The sequence below is a fragment of the Loxodonta africana genome, chromosome 2 (genome assembly GCF_030014295.1).
Source record: "Loxodonta africana isolate mLoxAfr1 chromosome 2, mLoxAfr1.hap2, whole genome shotgun sequence".
Classification (NCBI taxonomy): domain Eukaryota; kingdom Metazoa; phylum Chordata; class Mammalia; order Proboscidea; family Elephantidae; genus Loxodonta; species Loxodonta africana.
Window position 1 is genome coordinate 162,680,030 of NC_087343.1, and position 13,368 is coordinate 162,693,397.

Genomic DNA, 13,368 nt, shown 5'->3' on the forward strand with positions numbered 1-13,368 from the left:
GGAAGGGGAACCACTTTCTAGATCGTGGATGCTTGATGTTTTTGGTGATGGGAAAGGCAATACCCAATATGGGTGAAGTCTGCACAACTCGACCAAGGGAAATGAAGACACTAAGCAGTATGCAAGAATAAAGGACAATTCTGCTAAATGCTATAACATACAATTTTGCAATAACAGTAACAACAACCAAAAAATATGTATGTGGTTACACAGGTAGATGTGCATGGATACATGTGTATAGGAAGGCATATGTGAGCACACCCATGCGCATATATAGGTGTACCTACAAGCACATGTTTGTGTGTGCTGTACATATATGCATATAAATGATAAAGGACATAAAGGGCCCCATTATGAAGACTTCCTAGACATATTAAAACACCTCAAAGCATTATTTACTGGGTTAAAAGGCTTAGGATCGTAGTCTTGTGGGACAACTCGGTCAATTGGCATAGCATAGTTCATAAAGAGAATGCTGTACATCCTAGTTTGGTGAGTAGCATCTGGGATCTTAAAAGCTTGCGAGCAGCTATCTAAGATACAACTATTGGTCTCTACTCATCTGGAATAAAAGAGAAGGAAAGAAACCAAAGACTCAGAGAAGAAACTAGTCCACAGGACTAATAACCCGCACAAATCATAGCCCCATCTGGCCTGAGACCAGAAGAACTACATAGTGCCTGATCGTGACACCAGAGAAGGTCCCGGATAGAATGGGCGAAAGATGTAGAACAAAACTGAAATTTCATAAAAAGGCCAGACTTACTGTACCAATAGATACTAAAGCAAGTCTCAAGACTATCGCCCTAAAATACCTTTTGAACTTGGAACTGAAGCTACTTCCAGAGGCTACCTTTCATCCAAATAATAGATTGAATTATCAAATGAACAGTATTACCTGTGAGTACTGCGCTTCCACAAATAATCACCCATATGAGACCAAAAGGTCAACCAAAAAACCAATCCAAATCGGATGCCGTCAAGTCCATTCCAACTCATAGCGTCCCTATGGGACATAGCAGAACTGCCCCGTAGTGTTTCCAGGAGGTGCCTGGTGGATTTGAACTGCTGACCTTTTGGTTACAGCCATAGCTCTTAAAAACTATGCCATCAGGGTTTCCAAAAGGTTGACACTTACCCTAAATAAAATGAGAAGGTGAAGAGGGGCAGGGAAGTTAGATTAATGGAAACAGAACAAACAGAATGGAAATAATGAAAATGTTGACACATTGTGAAAAATGTAACCAACCTCCTGGAACAACTTGTATAAAAATTAAGTGGAAACCTAATTTGCTACATAAACTTCCCCCTGAAACACAGTAAAATATTATTTAAGAAAAAAAAAGTTACAACTCTAAGGTAAACTTCTCAAAAGAGCCTGCCAACTTTCCCAGATATAACTGACTTTCCTGCTCTGTGTTTCCCTAGCGTTATTATCAAATTATAGAGTTAATATTTCTACTTGTCAGTCTCCACTTTTATAATGTGAGCACCCTCAGGGCAGGAACTCCTTCAGTACTAGCAGAACATCTAGATTATAATAGGTATTTGCTCAGTAACCCATGGCCATCAAGTGGATATCCACTCCAGCCACCCTATAGGACAGAGTAGAACTGCCCCATAACATTTCCAAGGAGCACTTTGTGGATATGAACTGCCGACCTTTTGGCTAGCAGCCGAACTCTTAACCACGAGGACACAAGGGTTTCCATGTTTGCTATTTGCTGAATAGATGCTCTTTAATTGGTAAACTGTAGGAAGGAAGGTAAAGAGAAGAGGTTATCTTACTTACCTCAAAATGAACTACTAAAAAGCTTCCTTACGCTTCTCATCTTTTAAGACTCCGTTACCAAGATTTTTATTTTAAGTTTGTCATTGGCCTATTCGCCATGTCAAACCCAGCCTCTCTAGGTGCTCCCTTCCCTCCTTAATTCTACTCTTCTGTAACTTTAAACTACTCTCCCCTCTACTAATAGAAAAATTTAGGTCTTCCCCAACGTCTAACCCCAAACTGGCATATCCAATCCATTATTTTTGCTCACCAAAACATATAGCGCCCACCACCTCCTAATGGAACCCACCCTGTCTTTTTTCTTCTTGCCTGTATCTTTGGAGTTTTATCCTCAGCTCAAGTGACTGAAAAATATACTTATCAAAACATAATAATACTAATTCTATATCATTCCACACATGCCCTGATGCAGGTCCTCACCTTAAGTTCTGGTGAATGTCATATTTTCTATCTTCTTGCACTGCACTCCTGAAGTAGAGAAAATACATTTTCTGTAGTGTTTTAGTATCAAAGAGAGAATATATTCTCTCGTTTAGCTGTATAAGCTGTGGTTAAGTCTTTAGTCTTTGAAAACGTCAATTACTTGCTCTGGAATCTGCCGCACGATTGTTCTTTTGTAGAAAAACAAATTCTGTTGTAGAAAAACAAGGTAATCAAGATTTTTTGGTGTTGATTAAACTGTGTTTCTCTCCCAGGGGACAAAAACAATGAGTGATATCATCAAGACCCGAGATAGTTGAGCAAAACCCGGACCCATCTTGTGACCGAAACCAGGGTGGCATAAGAGACCTGTAAGACGTCAACAATAGGTCACTTCATCCTTATGTCCCCCTCAAAGAAGAATCAAAATTCCAGGAAATCTCTAAACCCTGACCCTCTCGCTATAAAACCGTCTTGTAGCCCTCTTGGGGCAGACAGATTCTGGGGGAAATTTTGCCCCCTCTGTCTCTTGAACACGGTGTTCAATAAAGCCCTCTTACTACTTACTTTCTCCTATCTCGGTATTGGCTTGTGACAGGCAGCTCAAATCCGCGATTTGCGGTACCACTCCTAAGTCTAGGGAAGGAAAGGGGTTCAGTCCAAAGGCGGGGAGCCTGAGAAAACGGTAAAACCAGGAAAGCTGCCATGCTGACCACTATTACCAAAAAAAGTAGTTCCATAAAGAATATGCAATAAACCCAGGGTGATAAATTCCTCAAGAATCGAATACTTCATCTGTAAAACAAAGAAACTCTCTGACAAATTTGTTATGAAGGTCAAATTTTATAAGAGATATGAAATTACTCATACTCATTTAAGCACTTAGGTAAGGCAGCAATATATGAAAATTATGCTGGCTTTATTGAGTCTTAGTAGCTGTTGAAATAACATGAGCAATCAACTATCTTTCCCAAGAATAGAATCCCCACGACTGAGCAAGAGTTTCTGATCTCTTTCCAGGATTCTGTTTCTGTAAAAACTGTTTCACAATTGAGGCAGAAACTCTTGACGGATATAAGGCAAGACCCAAGCAGGTTGAACAGATACCAGAAGGTCGCTTTTTCTGCCTCCACCTGACTGTCCTCAGCCACTTCAGCCCCATGAGATCCAAAGCTTTTGTCCTGCTCTTGGCCCTGGCACTAGCGACCATCTTCAGTGAGTATCTCCCTCCTGACACTGCCCCTGCCCTGATACCAACAGCTCCGTGTCCCTTTCTGTCCACATAATTTGGGGATACTCTTATCACATAGATAATAAGGGAAGTGTTTTGAAATGCGTTTTTGGTCTCCACTAATAATCACAATATCGTATAAGAGCAGACTTCTTAACGGTCATCTAAGGCCAAATCTTGTCTATGGGAACGCATTCTGTAAGATCCTTGAGAAGTGACCATCTAGCCTCTGCCTTGACTTGATATCCCTATTTGTGGGACCCTCACCTCTTTATAAAACAGTCTAACCCGTTGTGGGGCATGAGTTATTACATTCTTCTGCTGCCATTATTAAAGTAAAATCTGCCTCCCTAGAATTTTCAACCACTGATCTAATGTCTACCACCTATGTCTGCTATATTACAGCAAACACTCCATAAATACAAAATTCACTTGCTTTTACAATATTTACTGAGCCCTGATTATGAGGTAGAAAAAAATTAGACATTTGCCTCATTATCATGTAATTTTGTCCACATTTAAATCCCCCTCCAAAGAAGAAAACTAAAAAGGTCTGTGTTAAAGAGATTCCACCTTTGATATTACTTTGATACACAGCTCTGGAGACAGTCCTATATTTTTAGTGCATATTGAGAACCAAAACAAATGAAATTAATTTTTTTCTAATGAGATTAGACTCTTCCAGAATCTAATTTTCTTTCTCTCTCTCTTTTTTTTCCAGGTGTAGAATGTGTCCAAGGGGGGCAACAGGTCGGTACATCCATCTTGGTATAAAAGCCCTACTTTTATCTAATTTAAAAATATGTATCAGAAAGGGAAATATTTGATAAAAAACAATACATATTAATTTTTTTTATTTTGTTGTTGAGAATATACACAACCAAACTTAACATCGATTCATCAGTTTCCACATGTACGATTTAGTGACATTGATCACAAACTTTCAGCTGTGTAACCGTTCTCACCCTCATTTTCTGAGCTCTTCCTCTCCCGTTAACATAAATTCACTGCCCCCTACAGTTCCTATCTAGTCTTTCAAGTCACTGCTATCTAAATACATTTTTATATATTCAAAGATTATTTTTGAAGTAGCAAAACTGGTTTTATCTCAAAAAATATAGACAGATCTTTCTGAAAGAGAGGTGGTAGAACAAAGTGGTTAGACACCTTGCATTGAGCTTATAAAACCCTGGGTTTGAATTCTAGCTCTGTGATGGTGTGGTCCTGGGTAACCGCACCTACTTAATGGAATTGTTATGAGGCTTAAAGTTCTGATGTTTGAAAAGTGCTTAGCAGAGTACCTAGCACATAGTATGGGAAAGCTCAATAAGGACAAGTCATGATTCTTATAATTTTTAAATGGGTTCTACTCATCGTTGTTCTCTGCCTTAGAGAATGAAGATCTTAATTTACTTTTTCTTCATGACTCAGAGTTAATATAATCACTATTTCTGAGAAAATCTAGGTGTGATAGTAAACACTTTAAACCAGCAGTCAAGCAATTTGGGTTCTAGGCCAAGCTCTGCTACTTATCCCCTTAGTTCCTTTACTATTGGTTTAATGGTATACCAACCACTTTTTATGCCTGTGAACTTCCTAGGTAGTCTGTTATTCAGATTCTAGTGCTTTTAGTGTCAGGGTGGGTCCCTTTTGAAATGCGTGAAGCTCAACAGACCCGAGTTGGAGCCTTACTGTTACTTAGAGTGAGCATTCTATTAGGTGATGCTTCCTGGATGTGTTAGTTTTTGTAAATTTTTGTCTTTTTTTCCTTTATTTCTGTGAGATAAGGTTTACAAGCATAAATATGGCTTTCCTGTGAGATAGTTTGGGAGCCCTGTTTTTCTGTGTCCTATTTTTTACGTGGAAACCCAGAGTTTCCCCATGCAACCTAATGAAAGGGTGTCCGCAATAAACTCTCTATTTTTAAATTCTTATTGGTATATTGTCATACCACAGATGGGTGGTATGCCTTACTAGTGGCTTGTATTACCAGATCATATTTCTCAACATCCATATTACCAAGTAAAAATTTAAACATGCTCAATTAGTAAGCATGCATTCTAATATTGAAAACACATGCTATCAAAAAAAAAATTTTTTTTTGTTTTAATTTGGTAACTAAAGGGCTATTATCTACGTGACTCTAGAGTCTGGGCAATTTCCTTCACCTTTTTGAGTCTTCCGTATTTTCTATTGAAGAAAATAATTGCGTTAAGAATATAAATTTTGGAGTCTGACAGACTTGAGTTCAAGCCATTCTTCGTGATTTAGTACCTGTGTGAGAAAGAAAATGGCTAATGAATGCCCAGTATTTGGTAGTTTCCTGGTCATATTGTGAGTATAACATAAAGGCTGGGACTCAGGTTTGAACAGGCGAGGAGGGGAAGTGAAATCATGATGGCATATAATTATCAAGGGGCACTGCAAGCCATTCTGCTCTGATAGTCTCTATCGTCCTCCTACAAATATATACTAAATTTTGCATTGCCAGGACTCAGCTCAGCCCCAAAACTTAGAAGGTATGTGTAATACAGTAGCTGAAAGAACGACTTATTTAATGGAACATATCTAGAGGAGATAACGTGGTCAACTTTAAATTTGAGCGTATTTCTAGCTATCTGAGTGGAGCTATTCAATACGCAGTAAAACATTATGCCTAGAGCTCTGGGATGAAAAGAGCTGGAAACTCTGCCTTTTATGTAAAACTGGAGCTTGTATAGACCTGGAAATAAAACCAAGGGCAAAAAATAATAGCTAATATTTATTCATAACCCTGGTGGCAGAGTGGTTAAGAGCTCAGCTGCTAACAAAAAGGTCAGCAGTTGGAATCCACCTGCTGTTCCTTGAAACCCTATGGGACAGTTCTGTTTTGTCTTAGAGGGCTGCTAAGAGCCGGTATCGCCTTGAAGGCAACAGGTCATTTATTCAGTATTTTCTATACCGGGTACTATCCTGTGAATTGTACACACATCTTCTATATGTGTTCTCCTGTATTTTTCACTTCAACCTTATGATCTAATTGTTATTACCTTTATTTTGCATATAAAAGACACCAAGACTTAGACAGGTAAAATAATTTTCCCAAGGTCATACAGTCAGGTTTGAATTCAGATGTGTTTGACTTTATTGTCCACACTCTTTGTTATGCTCGTAGATGAAAACCCCAGAAAATCCATTTTTTTGGTAGTAGTTTACCTGCTCCCATAGGCAGCTTACCACCTGGGATTTGCTTCAGGAATTTTGAACAGTGGTTCTTAACCACAATGTTAAGATACACTAATCTGTCTATATGAGTTCTGTAGTGTATAATTTGTTACAATTATCCACAAATGTTGCCAATGATTTACGAGTTCTTATAATTACACTACCCATTGCCATCAAGTCAATTCTGCCTCATAGCAACCCTACAGAACAGAGTACAACTGCCCAATAGGGTTTCCAAGGCTGTAATCTTTATGGAAGACTGGCACATCTTTCTCCCGTGGAGCGGTTGCTGGGTTTGAATGCTGACCTTTTGGGTAGCAGCTGAGCACTTAACCATTCATTGTGCCACCAGGGCTCCATAATTATAGTAGCTATTTTTTTTTTCCTATAACATATTTCACACTTGCATTCAGATAGTACATTTTGAGTTAGAGAGAGAGAGGGAAAATTCATACAGAAAATTGATCACACATCCTGTGAGAGTGGCTACACTTGTGAGCACATTGCGTGTGTTGACAACTGATGTATCAACGAGTACAGTAGAAAGGACCCTGTTTTAGAATAAATTCTGATTTTGTAACCAGCTACCATAAAGAAGGATAGGACTCATGATTTTATACCTGACATAAAAACCCTTTACACGTGATATATCTTAAAGGGGTTAGATGAGGCCAATCAAAATACAAAAACATAAAATGACAGTCCTCCGAGCTTGATTGGTACATTCCAAATCTTGAAATAAAGATTTGGTTGAGAAAATTGAAGGTTTTTAGCATTTTTTTCAGGTTGATTGCAGCAGTTATAAAAAGTTACCAAAAGGAGAAGAGAGATTTTGTTATGAATTATATGCACCAATTTGCGGCTCGGATGGCCACACTTATGCGAACGATTGCTTCTTCTGTAATGAAGTTGTGTAAGTATTGCTATGTTTCCTTTTCCGGACTTAGGGTGTAATTACGTGTGAAGACAAATGTACCGCAATTGAAAGAAGTGATTTGGGCATAAGAAATATGTGAATCATTACACATTGATTCTACGGAATAGAATTTTCCCAGTTTATAACATTTGGGTGTACCTGCTCTCATTTTATTCCTACGTATTCTGGCCATAAGAGTGAATCAGAGAATCTCAGAATCTCCAAGTCGAGAGGAAAATTAAGGATCGTGGAGTTCAACTTTCTCTTACTAATCTATTGTTTAAACTATCTCTATACAACAAGTCACCAGGTGGTCTAAAATCCATGTTTGATTATTTCCAGGGACGAGGAATGCCCCTCTCCTAGGCATGACAGTCCACATCTGTTAGAATGAGCCACATTTGTTGTTTTACTTCAGAAAATAAGTGTTGATATATTAGCAGCCCGAATGATTGGTACAAAAGAAAAAAAAATCTGAAGAACCTGAAGACCTTGTTCTATTTCAGAGTATGATTTATCAACAAAATACATATTTAAGCTATAGTAAAATTTAAATTTTAAAAATGTAATAGATAAAAGTAATTTAAAGGTTACAACGTAGTAATCTTAAAGATATATTAGCATCTGGTCAAAAAACATAAAATGATGAAGAATATACTAGAATGTACAGAAGCATGTAGTTGCCTTTAAGTATTTTCAGAATATTCATGAATAAAAACAAGCATCTAGCCCCGAGAATACGCGTCACAGACACCATTCTAGCTCACTAATGAAGTCACTCCTGAGGTTCACCCTTCAGCCAAAGATTAGACAGGCCCATAAAACAAACAAAACGAGACTAAAGGGACACACCAACCCAGGGGCAAGGAGAAGAATGCAGGAAAGGACAGGAAAGCTGGTAAGAGGAAACCCAAAGGCAAGAAGGGAGAGTCTTGACAGTTCATGGGGTTGTTAACCAATGTCACAAAACAATATGTATACTAATTGTCTAATGAGAAGCTAGTTTGTTCTATAAACCTTCCTCTAAAGCGCAATAATAAATAAATAAGTGAAAAGAAACTAGCACCTAGTATATATGGCAAATTGTTCTAGTTCTTTCTGAATAAAAAAGAAATTATAATCTATTATGAAAAAGGATTTCTAAGCATACATCTCTTAAAAGAATCATTAAAGTAATAAATAATACAACATTTTACAACCAAACATCAGTTGTTAAAATCTTAAATTGCCATCACTCCTTTGAAAAATGTTCGTTATTGCAGAGACTCAGATATGTTTTCTGGTGAAGTTTGAATGAAATGCATATCGTCTCCGAGTTTCTTATTTGTTGCTATTTTCTCTCCACAGGAAAACTAATGGGAAACTTAAATTTGCACATTTTGGAGCGTGTTGAATCTATTTGGAAATTCTGAAATATCTTCTAATGAATCTATTCAGGACAGACACATGACACATTTCTCCTCCTGTATAATCTATGCCACATTGAGTAATCTTGTCCTATCATGTCTTGATTTGATTGTCAAATAAATTAGACCTACCTGCAATATATGTCTGAATCTTTTTGCTTGGGAGTGGAATCTTTTAAATTTGCTTTATTTTTCAGTGGTGGCAAATAGGCCATCTTGGGGTGGACTTGGAAGAAGAAATTGTCAATTAAGACCAGTAGTGGAAACCAGAAAATCAAATGCCCTAAAGCTTCTGCCTTCTTCTTACCCAGGCTATAAAAATACCCTATGAGTGTTACTTAATTTCTGTGTATTCCTGAAACATGAACAGATAACGAGGGAGATGTCAGGCACAAGACTCAGGAAATGTAATTTTTCTATATGTCTCTTGAGTTTAAGATATTGAAAGTCAGCCCTGGATTGGGCCTGATCTCTGATTGTTTCCTTACCAAAAGGCCTGTTTGTAAAACATGGCTGGTAAAATGTGGCCCGTAAAGTAGTACAACTTCTCATGGATTCGTTGACGTCATCCATATTTTTGTTTTGATTTCAGGTCTAGGGTCTGACACTTATCCTACTATTAGATAATGTGTTACTTAGAGAGCATAGAGTGTGTGTTGCTAATTTTGTAATACATTTGTGCATCCATTCAATCAACAAGCATCTGTTAATGCCTACTTTGGGTCAGTGTCTGTGTTAGGTTTGGGAGAATAGTGAACAGATAAGATTTGGTCTGTGTCCTCTTTGAGCTTGTACTCCAGGGGGAATTTTCCATGCTTGGAGCAACATCTTGCATAGACCTTGTACTATATAAATGTTTTAAAAAATTGAATTGAAAATTAAGCAACATTTCCTTTGTATTATAATGGAGTTACATTATGCATGCATGCCCAAACCCACTGCAGTTGAGTTCATTCCGACTGATAGCAACCCCATGGTACAGAGTAGAGCTGCCCTATAGAGTTTCCAAGGAGCACCTGGCCGATTCGAACTGCTGACCAAGTCTTGGTTAGCAGTCGTAGCACTTAATCACTACACCACCAAGGTTTCCATACAAGCATAAGACATAGGAAATCTAATTTTATGTTCTCTGCAAAGAGAAAGAAAAAGAAAATAGAGCCAAGCCCTTCTGAGCTGTGTTCTAGTCTCGCAAAGCCCATAGAGATTCAGGAACCAAGGCTGTCCAACACAATGAGCTCTCTCTCCATTCCGCACCTTGTCCCAGACTGATCACCATTCTTAGAACCTCCCATGCATGCTGCACTTCTGCACATGCTGGTCCTTCTCACAATTCCCTTTCTCACTTTCTGTCTCACTGATTTTCATTCATCATTGAGCTAACCCTAATGTCATTTTCTCTAAAAAGTTTCTCCTGTGTAATTAATTGGTCCTCCAAGATTAGCATCTATCACATTATAATCTCATTAGCTCTTTAACCATTTATCTCCTCTGCTGTATTATGAAGGGACCCCTGTTGGTACAGTGGTTAAGCACTGGGCTGCTAACCAAAAGGTCAGTGGTTTGAACCCACCAGCCTTTCCAGGGGAGAAAGGTGTGGCAGTCTGGTTTTTGTAAAGAGTACAGCCTTGGAAACCCTACAGGCAGTTCTACTCCGTCCTATTGGGCTGCTATGAGTTGGAATCAACTCAAAGGCAACAGGTTTTAGTTTTCTATATTATGAACTGATAGCTGCCATGTAATAGGAGTTCAGTTAATGCTCTAAGAGTTGGCTGAATCAAATTTAATTGAATTTGACTTCTATGAACAGGTAAGCAAGGAAACTATGGTGTCTTATTGCAGGCTACTTGAAGCCAGATGTCAACTTTTGATCCTACTCCTACATTAGCGAATGCAGCCTCTGTTTGCAGTCTACACCAACCCAAACTCTGAACGCTTCAAGTTCCCATAAAAAGAATCCATAGACACACAAAATATAAGAGCAATGGAGACTCCTCTAGAGACGGTGGAGGAGTGACTAACATGGTGGTTACATACACACCCCACAACCTAAAAGTTCTCGTTATATTCTTATCCTCTAAATTCATCTCTTTCAATACCACCTTGTAAAATCCTTGTCATTTGTAGCATGAAGGTTGCTGTAAAATTTTTTTAAAAATGAACACATTAACTAAGATATAAACAGTTTAATACATTGCCAACACTTGTCTTTTAGAACTGAAGCTTACTCAACTTCTAAGAAATCTTACTGTGTTTAATTTTTAATTACCTTTCTCATGTTTAAGCAAAGTAGGCATTACTATACCCAATAACCTGTTCTTGGTGGAGCAGGCAATTCATGTCTCTCTCAGAGAACAAAGTTAAGCTAAAGTAATGACTTTGGAATGTTAATTAGCAATAAGAGTACAGATCAAGGAAATGGAAGCCAGTTTATAAATACAGTGAAACCTGTGAAAGCTGGAACTCGGCAGGACTGCCTTGTTTTTCGGGGTTTTTCAAGTGTTCTGCCTTTGACACAATACAGTCTGACCACTTTCCTACCACTCATTTTAGTGAAAAATATTTGAGTTTTCCTTCTCAGACAGGTTTCCACCTTACGTAGGTTCTGGCTTTCACAGGTTTTACTGTATATTCCTTAACAAAATGCACCCACATGGACACATCTTAAAAAAACTTGTCAGAATTCCTTAAGAAAAGGGACCCTGAATCCAAAAACAACAGCTAAATTGTTTCAATATAAAATCAAGCTTTTTATGAACTCCTGCTTATATGCAGGGTAAAGACTACTAGAGTTCTGAAAGATGCTTTTGGGGAGTTCAGGAAACTTTCCTATTACTCACTGTTGCCAGACTCCTAGGCCCTCTTCCCCCAGACATGCAGCGTTTAGCACTGGCAAATAGGCTCAGACGTTAAAACAAGGAAGCCCAGTCCAGCCAAACCCTAAGTGACTCATGAAAGGGTAAGGCTGACTTGTGTGTTTCAGTCTATTCGTGTACCTGTTACTGGAACAAGGTTCTTGCCTCTCACTGGTCAAGAATGAGCAGGTAAGGCACGTAATTTTCCACACAAGCAAAGCTTTGTTGAAGAGGCTTGCAAGCGGAGACGAGGAGGGCCTAGAGCAAGACCGGCCTGAGTTCTTAAAAGTTCGTGGGCGGGGGAAAAGATTTATGTTTATTCATAGACTCAGGCGGGGATATGTTAACTACAGTGTGCACGCAGCAGCTTTCCAAGATGGCTTCTGTCCTGGAGGTCTCTGGGTTTCATAGCAGGACTTATTTTGGGGTGTCGTGCCTGCACAGTCTCTCGTTCCCCAGGTTCAATTCCCCAGCTGGGGCTGTAGCCCCTCACTGCCTCTGGTGGAAGGTCACACAGTGGTCACTGGTGGATGTTCTGCGCATGTCCTTGGTCCTGGTTTTCTCCAGCTGCTTCTGAAAGGCAACTTTAAAGAAGTTTGCCGTCTATTTTTAGATACCCTGCCGCATTGTTCTGGGGAATGGCTTTGTTTCTGTGCCCTAGCCCATTTCTTGTTTCTTTGCAGATTTGGGGGCCCCTTTGCTCCTTGTCTTTCTAAGTCTCTAGGTTCCACACTCAACCCCGTATCACCTCCCTGATAGTGTAGTCTATTTCTCTTCTACTTGTTTCTCCTTTAACCACAGCAGTCTCCTCACTATTTCTCAAACAGGCACCCTCCAATCTCAGGGCCTTTGCTCCCTGTCTTATGCCCACTTCCTGAACTTCATTCTACATGTACCTGAGATCCCTGTTCTGGTGACTGTAGTTTCCCTATCCTGATGCCCCTGCCTGGGTTATCCACAAGCCCACCGCTTTGGTACCTTTATACCTCTAGGTTTTGTTCCTTGCTTCTCTCCTCCCCTCCACTTTGCCACTTCTAGAAATGGCATCCAGTGGCAGACACCCAAAAATATTGGTTGACTTCTTTTGTGGCACTTGTCTCCCTGGTCTCCCTTCCTCTGTTTTGGCTGCTTATTTAGGCTTTGGTTAGTTCTTATTTACCTATGAGGCCTACATGTTACCTGTTTGCTGCCACACCCTTTAGATATGAACTTGTTTCCCTGTTAGACTGAAAGTAGTTGTGAAGGCTGTAAAATATAATGGTTAAGATCAGGGGCTTGGAGATAGAGAGCCCCGGGGCCAAATCTAAGTTTGCCAGTTCTGAGTAACCTTGGGCAAGTAGCTTATCTCTGAGTTTCAGTTCCTATATTCTGAAATGGGGACAGTAGCAGTCCCTTACAGATTTGCTGGAAGGATTACGTGAACCAGTGTATATACAGTGTAGAATATTGTGCCTAGCACATTGAAACCAAATAAGCAAATAAAATTTGCAAATAGTAAATGGTAGATTTAAAAAATAATAACAAAATTTCTAGTTGTCTTAATTCTA

The 13,368-nt window shown here is 39.1% G+C and overlaps 1 protein-coding gene across 1 annotated transcript; it reads left to right on the top strand.

Annotated features, from left to right (window-relative positions):
• The first annotated feature begins 3,297 nt into the window (after positions 1 to 3,297).
• SPINK9 (serine peptidase inhibitor Kazal type 9) lies at positions 3,298 to 9,096 on the top strand. The gene is made up of 4 exons (XM_064279774.1): positions 3,298 to 3,427; positions 4,165 to 4,193; positions 7,433 to 7,560; positions 8,911 to 9,096. Exons 1-4 carry the CDS (start codon positions 3,373 to 3,375, stop codon positions 8,954 to 8,956), a joined length of 258 nt encoding a protein of 85 aa, XP_064135844.1. The 5' UTR covers positions 3,298 to 3,372; the 3' UTR covers positions 8,957 to 9,096.
• Positions 9,097 to 13,368: the final 4,272 nt, after the last annotated feature.

Bases quoted from the DNA above. Each gene is read 5' to 3' on its own strand.
- SPINK9 (XM_064279774.1), top strand. From the start codon at position 3,373: ATGAGATCCAAAGCTTTTGTCCTGCTCTTGGCCCTGGCACTAGCGACC. The intron at 3,428-4,164 runs GTGAGTATCTCC...TTTTTTTTCCAG, and splicing joins GGCACTAGCGACCATCTTCA to GTGTAGAATGTGTCCAAGGG. The intron at 7,561-8,910 runs GTAAGTATTGCT...TTCTCTCCACAG, and splicing joins TTCTTCTGTAATGAAGTTGT to GAAAACTAATGGGAAACTTA.